Raw genomic sequence first — 19,979 nt, forward strand, 5'->3', positions numbered from 1 at the left:
AAAAAAAAAAAAAAAAAAAACCTGTCACAAAGTAAGCTTGTGGCCAACAAGGCTTTTGTAAAAGAAAACACGTACCCACGTATGTTTGCATATTCTTGTAAACTCATTTGTGACTTGAGGCCCTGTGAGTGATACTTGTGCTCTGTCAGATTTGAAATAATGTCTTTGGCTCAGAAATAGCTGTAGGGGCTGAATGTTAACTAGTGCAAAACAGTTCCCCTCTTTAAATTAAAGTTCATAAAATTTATTTCCAGAACTTCTTAACTGCAGCATTAAATGAATGTGGCGTTAGTATGGCTGATTACAGTAGATGGCAGTGTAGTGTATTGTTTCAAACCACAATATTTAGTTAACAAAACAAGTTCCGGAGATTAGTAATGCAAGCAGGCAGTAACTGCACACAGTGCTTCACTACTATTCCACTAAATGAAGAACAAAGTTCCTTTTTATATCTCTTACCTCTTTCATCACAGTACCTGATGAAAACCCGAGAAATTTGACGACATAAAATACTTTGTGATAACACCTAAGCTCCACATCAACTTGTGTCACAAAATTTGTGACTTTTGGCTGCATAACTGTATACTGCCAAGAAACTAATTGGGTCAAGTTGTCTATCCTGGACACCCCCTCCCCCCCCAAATGAAGCCCCCCCCCAAATGAAATGCTTCAACAATCTATCTCCCTGCATGTAGCAACCTTTCCCATCAGTCTTGTGAGAGTCTTCCATCCTCTACGTTCACGTACTACCACAACTACCTAGCTTGTCACTTTTACTGCATCCATTCCAGCTTCACTGTCACTAGTGACGTATATTAAACCTGTGTACATGGCAGTAATTATATTTATTTATTGTCTTTATGCAAATACATCATACCACTTCTGTGCACTCCTGGTATCTAGTGGTTGTGTGCTCGCCAGCTGTAGTTTCTGTTCATTGTGAAATATAGCTTTAAGGGCTATGGGAAGCATACCAACTAATGTTGTTTTGAAGGTCTTGTGAAGCAAGATTACCACCAAAGAACTATTTTCATGAAGCATGCTTACCACAAAATTGATATGTCTTTTCTGGATTTTGGGAAGCATACTTACTGCCAACTTATTGGTTTTACTAATATGTATTGCCACCTCTTGGTGTGCCTGACGCTGTACTAGGTGTGTGTAAACTGCTTCAACAATCACTTTGTGTTTATTGTGATATCTATTGTTGTTACTTGTCAAGTTGGAAAACATTGCTTCATGTCTACAGTATATACACTCCAGGACAACAAAAACAATGTACCACAAAGGAATTATCTGAATAGGATGGAAATTGGTAGATGTGATGTACATTTACAGACAAGCAAATGATTACTCTTTCAGAAAAATTGCATGATTTATTCGAGAGAAAGAGCTTCACAAACTGAACAAATCAATAGCACATCGGTCCACCTCTGGCCCTTAAGCAAGCAGTTATTTGGCTTGGCATTGACTGATTGAGTTATTGACTATCCTCATGGGGGATGTTGGGCAAAATTCTTTCCAATTGGTGCTTTATATCGTCAAAATCCCAAGGTGGTTGGGAGGCACCAGGCATTCTCAATTGGGAAGAGATCTGGGGACTTTGCTTGCCAAGGTAGGGTTTGGGAAGTTTGAAGACAAGCAGCAGAAACTCTCCCTGTGTGCAGGCAGGAATTATCTTACTGAAATGTAAGCCTAGGATGGCTTGCCATGATGGGTGACAAAACAGGGCATAGAATATTGTCAACTTGCTGCTGTGCTGTAAGGGTCCCGTGAATGACAACCAAAGGGGTCCTGGTCGTGCTGTGAAAAGAAATTGCACTGCTGACCATCACTCCTGGTAGTTGGGCCTTCAGACATGTCTTTGCTGGTCATTGGGGCTCAATTCGAAGCAGGGCTCATCGCTGAAGACAATTCTGTTCCAGGCTGAAAGACGTGGTTGGAGATGCCCCAGACAGTGGTGGGATACCAACCTGATTGTTGCCTGTTGTATAGACAAGGCTACCAGGAGTGATAGTCAGAGGTGCCATTTGTTTTCAGAGCAGGGCCCCTTATATTGTCATCCTTGACATTCATCCTGCACAGCAGTGCATCAACAATATTCTGTGCCTCGTTGTGTTGCTCTTGGGGCATCCTGGGCTTACATTTCAGCAAGATAATGCCCACTCACACACAGCGAGTTTCTATTGCTTGTCTTTGTGCTTGCCAAGCCCTTCCTTGGCCAGCAAGGTCACTGGATCTTTCCCAAATTGAGAAAGTTTGGAGCATTATGAGCAGGGCCTTCTAATAATCACCATATATTAATGGTCTAAAGCACCAGTCAGACAGAATTTGGCAAGATCTCTCAGGAGAACTTCCAATAACTCTACCAATCAGTGCCAAGCCGAGTAACTGCTTGCACAAGGGCCAAAGATGGACCAACATTATTGACTTCCACAGGTGGTGACACTCTTCCTCTTGAATAAATCATAATTTTTTTTTTCTGAAATTGTAATCATTTGTTTGTCAGTATATGACATCACATTTACTGATTTCTGTTCCAGTTGGATAGTCCCTTCTGGTGACATATTTTTTTGTCTTAGAATGTATTTGTGTGACTTATATCAGCTCTTGTCTTTATTGTATGATAAACGAAGTGTCCAGGATTGTTTTCATATTGTGGTAAGTAAAATAAAAACATAAAATGCTGTTTCTCTATTTTTTTCTCGTGTAATGGCAACACATAACAGCTTACAAACATGATATTCATGTTGGGTCCCCAGCCAGAATATATCATCATCTTGACACAATACTTGAGTGGTCCGTCTGACCGCCATCTTCAGGTGAGTAAGCTGTTGCACTAACTCTCCAGAACTGAAATCATACACGCCGTGGTGGCTCCTTTATACAGCGCATGTGTATGAACATAACTGCCCTCTGACGCAAGGCACAGCAGCGCACCAGTGGTGAAAACTTGCGGAAATGATGAATTTATATCAAACATATTGACTGCTTCTGATGACCGAAACAATGACCATTGTTTTTTAATGTCAAACAAAACAGGGTTCCAACTTGTACTTAAAGGAATCCCCATATCTCTGTTCATAATATTGTCAGATTGGTGGATTTCAAGAGCTTCTTTCAGTACAGTTCCAATAATGTGATGCAGGGGCAACCACTTGTGTCTTATCGTACAACATTTTATGTCCTTCAGTAAGACGATATTTTGCAACTGAAGATTTTTCTGGCAGAAACAAACACGTGTGGCAGTGGTGCTCCATGCATCAATCCTGTATCATGCAAATAGTCTGTCCAATACAGGCTTTCCTTCATTTGCAGGGAATTTTGTGGACATCAGACTTCCTCAAACCCAAATCATCCTTCACTGAGTCCAGCGGAGCTCTTTTCTTAGCTGGCAGATGGAATACACTTTTAATATCAAATCTCTTTAAAATTCTTCATATTTTTGAAGATATGCTTCCTGCAAAATGCCACTGATTTGCTTGTATCCTCTGTTGGTTCCCTCAAAGATCCAATCTGTACAGCATGATGGATCTGATTGTCAGTATAATGATTCTGCTTGAACACGGCTTTTAGCTGATACAGTTCTTGTGTCAAACTATCCTGCATCTGAGATGGCGTAAGCTTTCTTTACCAATGTACGTAGGACCCCATTACGTTGGTACGACGGATGTCAACTTGATGCATGAAGATATCATGCATGGTTGTATGATAAATACTGTGTCCTAATGTTCCATCATCCCTCCTGTAGACCTAGACATCTAAAAACGAAAATTTCCATCTTTTTCAACTTCCATCATGGACTTAATATTGGGATGCAGAGAACTAAAATGATCTAAGAAAGGAAATAGAGCATCCTCCCAAGGGGCCATATCATAATCGTATTGTCGACATACCTCCAAAAACAAATCAGTTTTAAGAATGCTGCCTTCAGTGCTGTGTACTCAAAAATCTTCCATAAACAAATTGGTGACAGTGAGGGATAACGGACTCCTCATAGCCACTCTGTCAGTTTGTTCAAAGTATGTCATGAAATAAAAATATGTCAATGTCAATACATGGTGACAAAGCATAGTTGTTTCTTCGTCCAATTTTTCACCAATTAACTGCAAAGACTCTTCAAGAGGAACTCTGGTAAAAAGAGAGACATCAAACCTAACAGCAGATCCATGGGACTGAGACACAAAGACTTCAAACACTGAATAAAAACGAGAGAACAGGAAATATGATGATCGTATTTTCTGACATAGGGTCTGAGAATGGATGCTAAATACTTGGCCAAGTTGCAAGTAGGAGTTTCCAAACCTGGACACCACTTGTTCAACCGCGGAAATGAATTCCATGATGAGAACATTCCTGGGTGTAGGGGCAAAATTTAATCTCTTTTCCAATACTGTCAGCATTGTGTGGTTGCGAGTTTAATCACAACATATCAGTGGATGTCATCATTTGTTATTGTAGACTGAGAAGAAAGCCATTGAAACTTTGAAGATTGCCTACTGATGGCATTTGCGTGGACCCAGCCTGATATTGCCCGGGATGAACTGTCAACCCAATCCCAGGATGCAGCAGACAGCAATGCCAAATCTTCCAAATGCAAATAAAATAAATCCTTGTCTATGAAATCCAGTTGTCTGCACGTAACACCAATGCGCTCCCTTACTAAAGCAAAATTAGTGGGCCACTTAATGTTGTTGGCCATTTTTGTTCCAAGGTAATGGAAAAATTCTGGCAAATTTAGGTATTATACCTTCATTCCAGCATCTCAGCAGAAAAGTGAGGGCATTCAGTTCTGGCAAGTTGTGTGATAGCTTACTCACCTTAAGATGGTGGGCAGGTGGACCACATTATGTTCCATCTGGAGAACCGACGTGAATATCGTCAATTACTACATTGGGAGTTTATGGAGGCATGTCAAGAGTCTTTACGGGGAGACATTTGAACTTGCAAGGAAGTTTGATAAACTTCGTAAGAAGAAGGGGAAGTGACAGAGTGCCCTTGCTTTTCTCCTGAGATGCCAGATTGAAGGTAGAATACCTAAATTTGCCAAAATTGTTCATTATATTGGGACAAAAATGGCCAACAATATTAAGAAGCGTGCTGTTTTTGCCTTAGTAAGGAAGCTCATTTGTTTTACATGCAGACAACTGGTTTTCATATCCAAGGATGTATTTTGTTTGCATATGGAAGTTTCGGCATTGCTGTCAGCTGCATCCTGGGATTGGGCTGATAGTTCATCCTGGGCAATATCAGATGGGTCCATACAAATGCCGTCACTAGACAGTCTTCGAAGTTTCAGCGGTTTTCTTCTCAGTCTGCAATAACAGATGATGACACCCATTAACAAGTTGTGATTAAATCTCACAACCAAGTAACTGGATGATGCTGTGCTGGCAGTACTGGAAAAGGGATTAAATTTTGCCTCCTGTACCCAGGAATGTTCCCATTATTCATTTCTGTTGTTGAAGAAGAGGTGTCCAGGTTCCCCAATGATCTAGCTGATGTAGTCGGGCAAGAGGTCTCACATACAGTGCGTTGGGTGCCACCCCTGTGAAGCAACATCTCACTTGAAAGAGCTGTGATCCGATCCATCAGAGAAGGCCAGGATTTAGTAATTCTACCAGCTGACAAGGGCAATGCAATAGTTCTTCTTTGGCAAGATGATCATTTGGGTAAAATGCTTTCACTTTTGAGGAAGAGTTCATTATCTGATTATGATCTTTAAAAACTTCGACTGGTGCTGCAGTCACACTGTGATTATACATTTAGCTCAAGGTACACAAGCAAGGGGCTCCTCTTCCGCCTATTGTTAGCAATTTGGATGCTCCTGTTTACAACTTGACCAAGTATTTAGCATTTATTCTGAGTCTCCATATCAAAAAATGTGAACATCATATTTCCAATTCTCTGTATTTTATTCAGCATTTGAAGTCTTTGTGTCTCAGTCCCATGGATTTGCTGTTAGTTTTGATGATGTCTCTCTTTTTACCAGAGTTCCTCTTGAAGATTCTTTGCAGTTAATTGGTGAAGAAAAAATTAAGCTTGTCACAATGTGTTGACACCGACTTACTTTTAATTAGACAAATATTTTGAACAGACTAACTAGAGTGGCCATGGGGAGTCCATTATCCCCCATAGTCGCCAATTTGTTTATAGATGATTTTGAGAACAAGGCACTGAAAATGGCGTTCTTAAAACCAACTTGTTTTTGTAGGTACATTGACAATATGATTATGGTATGGCCACATGGGAGGGATGCTCTGGACCATTTCCTCGATTTTTAATTATCTGCATCCCAATGTTAAGTTCACAAAGGAAGGAAAACCACACAGTCGGCGGCACTCCAGGCGTGCGACCGACTAGGGGACATCCCAGTGTCCATTGTCCCGCATCTGGCACTGAATAGGACGCAGGGGGTTATTTTTCATCGGGACCTCCTGCTGCAATCTGATGAGGAGCTCAGGGCCAACCCGGAGCGCCGAGGCGTGCATTTCGTCCGGCGAGTTCAGCGTGGCCCCAAAGACCGTCGCATCGACACCGGAGCCTTTATCCTCGCCTTCGAGGGGGACGTTCTCCCGGAGAAGGTAAAGGTGATGTGCTACCGGTGTGACCTTACGTCCCGCCTCCTATGCGCTGCTTCCGGTGTTTGTGCTTTGGGCACATGTCGTCACGGTGTGAGGCTGAGCCCCTTTGTGGCGATTGCGGACGTCCTCTTCGTGAGAAACATACATGCACCCCACCACCTTGGTGCGTCAATTGTCCTGGCATCCACTCGCCTAGATCTTTAGACTGCCCCGCGTATCAGAAGGAGAAGAAGATTCAAGAATTAAAAACTTTGGATCGTCTCTCTTATTCTGAGGCCAGGAAGAAGTATGACCGCCTCCATCCCGTGACGTTGACAACTTCGTTTGCCTCAGTCGTGTCCACTCCTTCCACAGTATCCTCACCCCTATCCTTTCCCCCCTCCACCTCCTCACCCCATCCGGGGTCTATGCCTCTGCCTCCCAAATCCCTCCCTTCCAAATCCTCCTCCCTCGCGGCCCCTGCACCCTTTGCCACAGGGGCCACCCTTCCTCCTCCTCCTCCTCCTCCTCCTCCTCCCCCTCCCCCTCCGCCGCCTGAGAAGCGATCCTCTTCTCAGGCGTCCATCGGGGAAACGTTCCGGACCCCGGCTTCCGAGGTCCGGCGTTCCAAAACGGACCCCGCGCATGAGGACCTTCTTCGGGTCCAGCCCACCATCCCCGTGCCTCATCGAACTTCCAAGAAGGCCTTCAAGAGGAAATCTTTATCCCCCTCTCCACCCCGGCGCGTTTCGTCTGACGCTCCATCCGTGAGTCGCTGCTCCCAGTCGTCCTCAGTTTTGCCGGGATGCTCTGCTGCCAGGCGCTCAGCTGGCCTCTCGTCGGTGAATGATGTTGCCCCTCCTACACAACCCGGGAAAGCGGCCGCCGCTGGCGACGACTCGATGGAACAGGATCCGCCTCCCGCCGGTTGTAGCGTTGTTCCCTCGAAACCTGGCCCTCCGCGCCATCGAGGTGACCAGCTCTTCACCCGTTTCATTCCCCCTCTTTTCTGACTAGCGATGGCTTTGTTACATTGGAACATAAGAGGTATTTGATCTAATCGGGAGGAATTACAACTGCTCCTCCGCCTGCACCGTCTGCTCGTCCTTGGTCTCCAGGAAACCAAGTTGCACCCCACTGACCGTATTGCTTTTACCCACTATACCTCGGAGCGGTCTGACCTCCCCCCTGTGTACGGTATTCCAGCTCATGGTGGGGTCATGTTGCTCGTTCGGGACGATGTCTATTACCATCCCCTCCCCTTGACCACCCCACTCCAAGCAATAACTGTCCGTATTACTCTTTCTGCCTTTACTTTTTCTGTTTGTACTGTCTACACTCCATCGTCATCCGCAGTTAGTCGGGCTGACATGATGCACCTGATTGTTCAGCTTACTCCGCCGTTTTTACTGTTTGGCGACTTCAATGCCCATCATCCCCTTTGGGGCTCTCCTGCATCCTGTCAGAGAGGCTCCCTCTTGGCGGATGTCTTAAACTATCTCAATCTTGTCTGCCTCAATACTGGCGCCCCGACTTTCCTCTCGGACTCTACTCATACCTACTCCCACTTGGACCTCTCGATCTGTTCTACCACTCTTGCCCGTCGGTTCGAGTGGTATGTCCTTTCTGACACCTATTCGAGCGACCACTTCTCCTGTGTCGTTCGTCTCCAGCACCACACCCCATCCCCACGTCCTTTGAGCTGGAACATACCGAAAGGTGACTGGGGACTTTACTCCTCCCTGGCGACCTTTCCGGACCACGATTTTCTCAGTTGTGACAGTCAGGTCGAATACCTCACGGCTGTTATCATCAATGCTGCCGAACGTTCCATTCCTCGTACTGCCTCTTCTTCACGTCGCGTTTCCGTCCCCTGGTGGAATGAGGCTTGTCGAGACGCTATCCGTGCTTGACGACGTGCTTTACGCACCTTTCGCCGCCATCCTACATTGGCGAATTGTATTGGATACAAACGACTCCGAGCGCAATGCCGTAGAGTCATCAAAGACAGCAAAAAAGCTTGTTGGGCCTCTTTCACCAGCTCCTTTAACAGTTTTACTCCCTCTTCTGTCGTCTGGGGTGGTCTGCGCCGGCTGTCGGGCATTAAGGCCCACTCCTCGGTACCTGGCCTGACTTCAGGTAATGAGGTCCTTGTTGATCCTGTGGATATCTCCAATGCCTTCAGCCGCTTTTTCGCGGAGGTTTCAAGCTCCGCCCATTACCACCCTGCCTTCCTTCCCAGGAAAGAGGCAGAAGAGGCTCGGCGACCTTCCTTCCACTCGCTGAATCTGGGAAATTATAATGCCCTCTTTACCATGTGGGAACTCGAACGTGCACTTGTACTGTCCCGGTCCTCTGCTCCGGCGCCAGATGCCATTCATGTTCAGATGCTGGCACACCTTTCTCCGGCAGGCAAAAGCTTCTTTCTTCGTACCTACAATCGCGTCTGGACCGAAGGGCAAGTCCCCATGCGTTGGCGTGACGCCGTCGTTGTTCCTATACCCAAACCCGGGAAGGATAGACAACTTCCTTCTAGTTACCGCCCCATTTCTCTTACAAGCTGTGTCTGTAAGGTGATGGAGCGCATGGTTAACGCTCGGTTAGTTTGGATTCTTGAATCTCAACGGCTACTTACCAGTGTTCAATGCGGCTTTCTTCGCCACCGCTCCGCTGTTCACCACCTTGTGACCTTGTCGACATTCATCATGAACAACTTTTTGCGAAAGCGTCAAACGGTCGCCGTGTTCTTCGATTTGGAGAAGGCTTATGATACTTGTTGGAGAGGAGGTATCCTCCGCACTATGCACAGGTGGGGTCTACGCGGTCGCCTGCTCCTTTTTATTGATTCCTTTTTAACAGATCGAAAGTTTAGGGTACGTGTGGGTTCCGTATTGTCCGACGTCTTCCTCCACGAGAACAGAGTGCCTCAGGGCTCCGTCTTGAGCGTAGCCCTTTTTGCCATAGCGATCAATCCAATTATGGATTGCATTCCACCTAATGTCTCAGGCTCTCTTTTTGTCGATGACTTCGCGATCTACTGCAGTGCCCAGCGAACATGGCTCCTGGAGCGCTGCCTTCAGCGTTGTCTAGACAGCCTCTACTCATGGAGTGTGGCAAATGGCTTCTGGTTCTCTGAAGAGAAGACGGTTTGCATCAACTTTTGGCGATATAAAGCGTTCCTTCCACCATCCTTACATCTCCGTCCCGTTGTTCTCCCATTCGTGGAAACAACTAAGTTTCTAGGGCTCACACTGGACAGGAAACTTTGTTGGTCTCCGCACGTCGCTTATTTGGCTGCCCGTTGTACACGTTCCCTTAATGTCCTCAGAGTTCTTAGTGGTTCATCTTGGGGAGCGGATCGCACTGTCCTGCTTCGCTTGTATCGGTCCATAGTCCGATCAAAGCTGGATTATGGGAGCCTTGTCTACTCGTCTGCTCGGCCATCCCTCTTACGCCGTCTCAACTCCATCCACCATTGGGGGTTACGTCTTGCGACCGGAGCATTCTACACCAGTCCCGTCAAGAGTCTTTATGCTGAAGCTGCCGAATTACCATTGACCTACCGGCACGATGTACTGCTTTGTCGGTATGCCTGCCGGCTGTTGTCAATGCCCGACCACCCCTCTTATCAGTCCTTCTTCGCCGATTCTCTCGACCGTCAGTGTGGTGTCACCGCCAGACACCACACTTGCTAGGTGGTAGCTTTAAATCGGCTGTGGTCCATTAGTACATGTCGGACCCGCGTGTCACCACTGTCAGTAATTGCAGACCTAGCGCCACCACATGGCATGTCTAGAAAGACGGACTAGCACTCGCCCCAGTTGTACGACGACTTTGCTAGCGACTACACTGATGAAGCCTTTCTCTCATTTGCCGAGAGACAGTTAGAATAGCCTTCAGCTAAGTCCATGGCTACGACCTAGCAAGGCGCCATTAGCCTTACAGTGCTTGTAATTAAAGTCTCATTTGTATCGTCAAGAGCGATGTACCACAATGATGGAATAAAGTTAAGTATCCGAGGAGCTGCATACTTTTCTCAATAGCATTCACAAAGTATCCTGTTCCAGAACTCACGCCAGCCGGTGTGTGTGTGTACGCGTGCTTTCGGTTACCCGTCACTGTGGACTGGCTGTCTTGTCAGCCCACTACAGTCAGTATGGGTTGTATGTGTCTGCTCTGCTGCCCCCTGGAGTCAGCCCCTGCTTCGACAATTGGATTTTGCCCTCCCTACCACCTTCAGAGAGGGTGAGAGCCCGACACCACCTTGGCTCCAGGCTCCGGTTCATGTTTATCTCGACCTCAGCTCGCTCCCGAAGGAGGGTACTCCGGCTGCAGTGTATTGCTCACGGTTTGTCGAACTTCGTGCGCGACTTGCCAGTCACACCTTTATTTACACTGATGGCTCCAAAACTGACGACGGTGTCGGCTGTGCCTTTGTCGTCGGGGCCGTCACTTTTAAATACCGGCTCCTCGACCAGTGTTCCAGCTTTACGGCCAAGCTTTTTGCTCTCCATCAGACCGTTCAGTATGCCTGCCGCCACCGCCATTCATCGTATGTACTCTGCTCTGATTCACTCAGTGCTCTTCAGAGCCTTGGAGCTCCATATCCGGTCCATCCCTTGGTGCAACGGATCCAGCAGTCCCTCCATTCTTTTGCTGAGGGTGGCTCTCCTGTCAGCTTTCTGTGGGTTCCCGGCCATGTAGGAGTGCCTGGGAATGAGGCTGCTGATGCTGCAGCCAAGGCTGCAGTCCTCCTGCCTCGGCCAGCCTCCCATTGTGTCCCGTCATCTGATGTTAGTGGGGTTGTTTGTAAGAGGCTTGTGTCCTTGTGGTGGGATACTTGGTCCTCACTTCAAGGAAACAAGCTCCGGGCAGTAAAACCGTTCCCAACTGCTTGGACAACCTCCTCCCGCCCATCTCGGCGAGAAGAGGTCCTTCTGACCAGGTTGCGAATTGGGCATTGCCGGTTTAGCCACCGCTACGTGCTCTCCGGTGACCCAGCCCCGCAGTGCCCTTGTGGTCATGCATTAACAGTGCGCCATGTTTTATTGTCGTGTCCCCATTTTGGTCAATCTCGTGTTGTCCTGTCTCTGCCATCTACTTTACAGGATATTTTAGCGGATGACGCTCGAGCAGCTACTCGTGTTCTTCGTTTCATTACTTTGACTGGATTGTCCAAAGACATCTAACTCTTTCACTTATTTTATCTGCATCTTTGTAAGAACTTTCTGGTGTCCCCCCCCCCCCTCCCCCCTTGAGTTTTACTAGATTCTATGTGCTCTAACAATTGTGACTGGGCGCTAATGACCTAGGTAGTTGAGCACTCTTAAACACCCCCCCCCCCCCCAAAAAAAAAAAAAAAAAAAAAAAAAAAAACCAGCCCTGATTACTTGTGGTGTGCCACAAAGCTCTGTTATGGGTCCCCTTCTTTTTCTGCTTTTTATTAATGATCTTTCTTGAACCCTTTTAAAACTTCTCATATACTATTTGCTAATGATACAAATCGGTTGTTTAGTACCACATCAGTGAAACAAATGAGTGACCGAATATTGCATACAATGAGTAGACTGCTGTCCTGGTTTCTCAGAAATAAACTGTTGCTGAAAGCAAATAGCAGCTCACATGCTCTTTTGTTCATCAAAAAATCACCCTACGCAAGTGATATCAATAATAATAGAAGGCCATGAAATCAATCAAATAGAAGCAATGAAATTTTTGGGAAAATGCATAGATAACACTTTGATGTAGGATGTGCACAGAGATAAAGTACTGAATAAGCTGAGCAGCCTCTGTTATGCATTTAGAATCCTCATCCAAAGATGCAACATAGATACATTAAAAACAGTGTACTTTGGCCTAGTTCATTCCATTTTAACATGGGGCATCCCCTTCTGGGGGTCATAACACAAAATAATCTTTATAGTGCAGAAAAGGCTATTAAAGATAATGGAGCAAGAATATCCCAGATTGTCAGCAAAGACAGTTTTCAAAGCCTTGGAAATTTTACCAGTACCCTGTATTTATATAATGGAAACAGTCTTATTTATTAAAAATACATGCACCTTTTCACAATAAAAAGGGATATACATGATCACAATATGAGATATCTGAACAATCTGTTGCCACAGAGATTAAGTAGATGTCAAGCTGGTGTCTGAAATATAGGCACTCAGCTGCACAATAAACTTCCTATGACCATAAGAAATAGTGAAGGACTGTCATTCAGAAAAAAACAGTAAAAGAACTACTTGTCACACACTCCTTTTACTCTGTTGGTGTACTTGCAGGCAAATTTACACTAGCCCTCCAAAAATCTTTCTCAAAAAAATAAAAACACAAGCTCACTAATCATCAGATAACTTATTAAATTTATATTTGCTTACTCTTAATCTTGTTTTATGTACTGAAATAAACTGCACTGTAAGTTAGGTAAATTAGGACTGTACAGGAATAAGTCTGTGTGTTTGTACTTATTCTAAATTCCCATCATGCATTGTAAGCCCATATATATTACTGTTTCCAGAATGAGATTTTCACTCTGCAGCAGAGTGTGCACTGATATGAAACTTCCTGGCAGATTAAAACTGTGTGCCCGACTGTGACTCGAACTCGGGATCTTTGCCTTTCGTGGGCAAGTGCTCCACCATCTGAGCTACTGAAGCACGACTCACGCCCGGTCTCACAGCTTTACTTCTGCCAGTATCTCGTCTCCTACCTTCCAAACTTTACAGAAACTCTCCTGCGAACTGTTACTTAATGTTCTGTGCACCCTCATATAAATGTAATCTGTCCGCTACATGTATTTAGCTTTATGTCAAATGTAATTTAGTCATACATGCAAACATGTCCCCTGTGTGTGTTTAGCTTTTTGACCATTTTAATGCCACCATATCTGTGAGCTTATAACTTTAATACTGTTTGTATTATGTCTAATAAAAAATGAAACAGTCACCACACAGGTTATGTAAACCATGTCCTTTATCTTTGTACATTGTTCACCACAAGATGCCAGGGACAATAAATAAATAAATGTATGTTTTAAATACTATCATTCTTCAGTTATACCACACTGGCTTGCAGTGACTAAGTGACTTTTGGCTGTCGTTGACAAGGCTGCTCAGAAAGTAGGAATATTGTGTTCATTTCTTATGTAATGCTTTAATTTCACTGGTAATCGCCCCATTTAAAGTATCCAGTAACCTATCTCTTCCGGGGAGAAAAATCCAAGAATTAAGAATATCAAAATGTGTGTCTTATTCTGAAGCATAGAGGTCCTACAAGACATTAAAATCACCATGTGCTACTACGTCCTTAGCTGTGTTAATAAAATACTAACTCAGAAAGCCACAAAGTCTATATAGACAGTGGTTACTGTAAATAAGGTATCATGTCCTGTCCTGATAGCTCTAGTCTTGTACACAAAATTTTGACTGAATATGTCTCAGAAGATTTATGTATTCATTTTTTCTGAAGATGTTATGAATTTGGTTATTCTTATTTTGAATTATTTTGTACAGTATTGTGTTGCTGTCTTTTGCGTTCAATTTACTAACCACCGCGCTACGTGCTCTGCTTGGAAATTTTTGTAACTGTGGCATGCAGTGTTCTTTGAAAATGATGTTCATCTGTAGTCTTTGTATCTTAAATAAATACACAGGCAAATTAATTTACAAATCTGATTTACAGGTGTGCCCTGATACAATGCTGCTTCAGGACTTCCCTGATGAAATACTGCTTGAAATTTTCTCACGACTTCCAGTTAAAGATATAGTTACATGTGCTCTTTATGTTTGTAAACGCTGGAAAGCCTTGTGTAGGAGTTCAGCCCTCTGGAAAGGGCGAGAATATCGGTTAACAGACAAAAAAAGGAAATGTGAGATTGTGGAAGTAGCCAAACTTATTCCACACCTGACAACACTTTTTGTAGGGACAGGTACAAAATTCTGTGTATGGTTTACTGGTTGCAATGTGCTTCTTTCATCAGGTGTTGATTTTGAAATAATTAGGGATTTAGTTTGGAGTTGTAATATTAGTAACATAACAGTTCCAAGAGGTCTCTTCAGTCCTGATTTGTTTCCAAAGCTGGTTGATGATGATAAGAAACTCAGATATTTAACTGTGAAACATGATCCAATGATGTATAACACTCCAGGTGAAACTCTACCACTTTTACTAAGACAGGGGTCACTGTCAGAGTTGAAAATACTTCACATACATGGTGCCCGAAGTATTACTGTTGACACTGTCCTTCAGTTGTGCCAGCACTGTCCCCATCTTGAAGAACTGGCGTTACATGAATTAAGTCAGGCCTCAGACCATGTGTTACAGAATTTACAACTGTGCCCTAAACTTCGCTTACTGGAAATCACACAGTCTAACTCACTTCGTGATCTTTCATTTTTAAAATGTTGTCCAAACCTGTTGGAATTGGATCTTACTATGTGCTACTCTTTACAGCCCTCCTCATTTCAGCATTTGCTACACCTGAAAAAGTTGAAATGGTTTCATATGAGGCACTGTAGAGCAATTGGTTTACCACTTGCTGCCATGGCTGAATATCTTGTTCACTTAAAGATTATTGACTTGTTTTATTCTGCTGGTTTTAGTGAAAGTGAACTGAAAAAACTACAGATGATAGCTCCACACATAATTGTATTACAGGGGCCTTTTGACCATAGATAGCTTCACATATAATTGTTACAAGAGTCTTTTGGTCCAATGTTTGAAAATACAATTAATTGTATCCTTCATAAATGTCAGTACTTGTGCTAATGATCTGCTAAAAAGTTGTCATGTAACTTGTAAATAAAGGAACATATGTTCATGGTAGTGAGTATTATTCAGTAATACCAGCTTAGTATGTAAACTTTGGAGGAGGAATTTGGCAAGATATGCATGTAGGAAAGGATATTTGACGCTAGCCTTGTGAAAGATGCCGTCCGTATGCAATGAAGAGATTGTATTTAGAAGTAATTAGACTAGGTAAGATTTTAAAAAAAGGTTTTGGTTTACTTTATTGTTTCCTTACTGGGCTGTAGCATTAGAAAACAGCTATATTTTGTCTACTCATCATAGGGCAGTTCTGAACCATATCTTACTATTTCCTATGTTATCTTGAGTAACATAATTCTTTGGGGTACAGCAAATTCAGAAATATCACAACCCCTTTTATTAGTATAAAAAGTGGAGGCATATTACCTAGACAGTGTGTCATAGAGACAGATGTAGGTCAAGGTTAATAAGACAAGTGCAAGAATTGTTTCATAGTGAAGGCTGTGACAGAGTTGCTTCAGGTATTTGAACTAGTGCTGCCTCTAATGACCTCATCATTGATTCAACCATAAACAATCTTTCTGAGCTTCCTTTATAAAGTACATATTTTTAAAAAGGGAAAAAAAAGAAAAATCTTGTTCACTAACAAAACAATTTTGTGAAAAATGTGCCCTCTCTTTCTGATGTAGATCAAGAGATCCTTTGGCAGCTGATCCCACCACTGACAATTGACTGCGCAAAGGTGTTGAAGTGTTCTTGATGGGCTGCAATTCATCTCCACCATGTCTGTTGTGAGACGAGGTCTACAGGATTGAGGTAGAAAGACCTCTATGGCCATTACATATGGTAGAGATCTACAGCAGTAAGAAATTTGTACACAAAGCAACTCTATGGGGGTAGACATTATTATGCACAAAGCAGTAGTCTGGACCAACTGTAACAACTCTTGAAAAGTTAAAAGTATTGTAATACAATTCCCTCCCCCCCCCCCCCCCCCCCCAACAAAGAGTGATGTTTGGTACACACATCCAGTGTCCCTTAAACATTATTTTGTACACTGGAATGGTACTCGTCAAGGAAGAACACATTTTTCTATTCAACATGGGTTCAGTCTCAATGTTCTTTCACAGTATACATGCCCCTCTCTGTACTACTATGAAGAGGAAAAAATTATTGGTCGCATGGCATACAGATTCTTGATAAACTGCAAGTCCTGAAGCAGACAATTCTCTTGCTGTCATTGTTGAATTTTGTCGAGCAGTTACGTCAATGTTGGTTGATGTGGCACTGGGCTGTGGCAAACATTTCCTATTTATAAGAACCAACCATGTCTAGTTTAGTATCCCTAGTATGCAAGATATATGAAACAGGTGAAATACATGCAGACTTGAATAAGAATGTGATAATCCCAATATCACAGAGGGTATGTGCTGACCTTCGGATTCTTCTGCAACATCACATTCCATAAGTTCCTATTCTGTTATTGTTCATATCATTTATCATCCACATTACACTTCCAAATAAGGCTACACGCCAGAAATATTTTCGGAAAAGGACTAACTAACAAATTTATATCATAACTTTTTCTCTTCTTAAGGAAAGCTTTCCTTGTTATTACCTATCTGCATTTTACATTCTCTTTACTATGGCCATTGTCAGTTTATTTTGTTGCCAAATTACGAAAATTCATTTCAAAACTCATTTTCCCTGCTTAGTGTCTCATTTCCAAATCTGCAGTGCTGGCCATTGAAAGTTCAACATCAGGGGAAAAAAAAAAAAATTACTTTTTGGGTGTACAGAGCATAGAAGGAAGAAAACATGATTAAATTTGTAAATGATTTGTGGGTATACAGAGTGCAAAATTTAACAGAGAGCTGCCACCTCTGGCAGCAACAATGGCAGTAACCCTGCTGGGCAACAAGTCAAACTGAGATTGGCTGACATATTAAGTTGGAAGAATGGGGGCGAGATGCTGAAATTCCCAGTGCTTTAGATATCACTGCATTGTCCATATGGATAGTTTTCACGCTGTAAACATGTTCATTTCTTGAATCTAGTTACATAAAATATCTGTACGAACCAGCACAGCTGAGTGAACAATATGCCAGTCCTTTCGGGTGTTAGTTGTGTAGGGCCATTGAGAGATCCTGCGAATTCCAACACATGCTGGTAGACATTTCTTCTCGTCAAATGAGGTGTAATACACTTTTCTCACAAACATTCATCTTAGATACGTAATGAGGATGGCATTAATTCCACCTGCTTTGTGGGGTCACACTGAAATGCATCACTTGCACTTCCAAGCAGGTGGTACACTTCATGTCAATTCGCCATTTCTTGTATGTAATCTTCACAGTGTTACAGTTTTAATGGCCAGCTATCTAATTCCCTAGGCATCACTAGATTTAACTTCACTACCCTTCATTACTCTATTTTGACTTTTGTTGGTGTTTATCTTATAACTTAATTTCCATGGCATTATCCATGCCATTCAACTGGCCTTCAAAGTAATTTTCTCTGTCTGATACAATTATAGTGTCATCAGCAAACCATGAGTTTTGTTCTGCCGAAACTAATTTCCTATCCAAATTCATGGTTTTTAGTGCCATTCACTCACTGTACAAACTGAACAACACAAGGGGCCACACTACAACCCTGTCCTATCTACCTAACTAATATCTCCCTTTCATGTTCGGCTCATATAACTACTGTCTGGTTTCTGTATGAATTGTATATTTTTCTCTCTGCTACCTTCTGAATTTCAAACAGTGTATTCCAGTCAATTCTGTCAAGCTTTTTCTACATCTACAAACCCTACTAATGCAATCTGTTGTCTTAGATAACTTGTAGTGTCTGTATTTTCGTGAGTGGTCCTGCATTGATCCTGAACCCAAAATGATCTTTTCCTCAGTTCAACTTCTACCAGTCTTTCCTTTCTTCTGTTGATAATTTGGAATCTGTGCATTCTTCCATATAATTTATTTGATGTCCCCATTTCTTCTCCTTCCTCATTCCAACAAACAAAATTGTCATTACTAATTCTGTAACTATTCCTGCCATTGTAAAAACTTATTCTGTGGTTAACTTTGCTAACGCTAAAGAATCACAAGTTCAGCTATTCCATGTATATTCTCGAATTAGGCGGTATTAAATCTTCGTGCAACATGTTTCCTGTGATATTGTATGTATAGAACTTAAGCAACTGCTAATTGGGGAGTGTACAACTGGCCCTCGGTAGTGTAGCCTTCTGTTGTTAGTCATTACTTTCCACTCTGGTAGCTGAATCTATGGATTTCCCTAATAATTATAACAATGCTGATCTTTTGCACACCCAATCAATCGTATAAACAAACAGTGATTGGCATTTACCTGTTTGGGTTTATTCAGCTCAGCTTGTATAGCCCTGTCCCCTGTTGTCTGCAGGAAAGTATTTTTATTTGTAGATGGGACGGGGATTCCCCTGGAAGACATCACATACGCTATGCACACATTCAAAAATGAGCTTATGATTTGTTCAGAAATAAACTTAGAATGTGTTCAAAAATATTTAAAAACCAACAGGAATGTGTTTCAAAATCATATGAATAATCGATAGACCAACAGCTCTGGATGTAGGTGCTTTGTGAAACATGATGGTTTTCTTTAACAGTATGAATTTGGCGCCCTCTGAAATTGCCAACCTGGCAGATACCTCAGTTTGCCCCCACTCCCCTATATCCAGGCCTGGCATGGAGAGCATCATTAGATCAGGTTTTGTAGTGAAGAACACAGTCATGACAGTGCAACAACACTTAAAATGTAAAGTGGCAAATTGTGGCATGTAACACTGTTGTGATTGCAGTCTGACATTGTAAATGTCACCAAGAGGCTGTAGGCTGTACATAAGAATAGCGCAGGCTTGAGTTGCAAGAGTCATCCATCTTATAGGATGGCAGATTTTAGATGTAGATTATGATGTCCATTTAATGTTTCAGGTATTTACAAAATTTTGTGTTCACAAAACTAATATTGAAGGTTATTAACATTACAGATTCAACTGAAAAGCAAGATAAACAAAAACCAGACCATTAGCAAATCTGCTGGTAAGAAATTTTGATTTGAAGATGAAAATTCCATTACTGTATAAAACTGTCATGATGAGGCACATTGTAACCATGAAATATCAGGCTGCTCTCTCCAGCATTAGTTTCTCAATTTCTACAACATACGTTCCAGGTACTGTTAACCTGTAACCTACAATACAAATTTTAAAAAAAGTTAATAATGGCTCTAGGGTTCCTATTCTATTAAAAGTACTCTCATGGTTCACAGCCATAAATATAAAGCATTGTGGCTTCCAAGCATCAATTTGTTTAAAATGTTGTACAATTTGGAGATATGTAGAAGTTCTCTTCCATCACTTCTCTTCGAAAATATTTTCCTTTTGCTTTTGGCTACTCATTACTACTGCAAGTGTTTAAGAATAACTCATATAGCACAAAATCACTGAGACGTCAAGTATTTGGGGGATACCCTACCTTGCACTCTTTTAATTCTGGTATAAATGCTTGTCATAATCTCGTACTTGAAATAGTTTTGCAGTAGAAAATGGAAGTATATCACCTGTATTACCAGTTGTAGGTCATTCATCGGTCATTTCTGGAC

The 19,979-nt window shown here is 42.8% G+C and overlaps 1 protein-coding gene across 6 annotated transcripts in view; it reads left to right on the plus strand.

Moving 5' to 3' along the window:
• LOC126176538 (uncharacterized) overlaps positions 1–15,392 on the plus strand; it is a 28,023-nt gene extending 12,631 nt beyond the window's left edge. For all 6 annotated transcript variants that reach the window (XM_049923714.1, XM_049923729.1, XM_049923736.1 and 3 more), the window contains one exon: positions 14,250–15,392. In XM_049923714.1, coding sequence (XP_049779671.1) covers positions 14,265–15,245 — 981 coding nt within the window. In that variant the 5' untranslated portion in view covers positions 14,250–14,264 and the 3' untranslated portion in view covers positions 15,246–15,392. The remainder of the gene's footprint in view (positions 1–14,249) is intronic.
• Positions 15,393–19,979: the final 4,587 nt, after the last annotated feature.

Source organism: Schistocerca cancellata, chromosome 1 (genome assembly GCF_023864275.1).
Source record: "Schistocerca cancellata isolate TAMUIC-IGC-003103 chromosome 1, iqSchCanc2.1, whole genome shotgun sequence".
Classification (NCBI taxonomy): domain Eukaryota; kingdom Metazoa; phylum Arthropoda; class Insecta; order Orthoptera; family Acrididae; genus Schistocerca; species Schistocerca cancellata.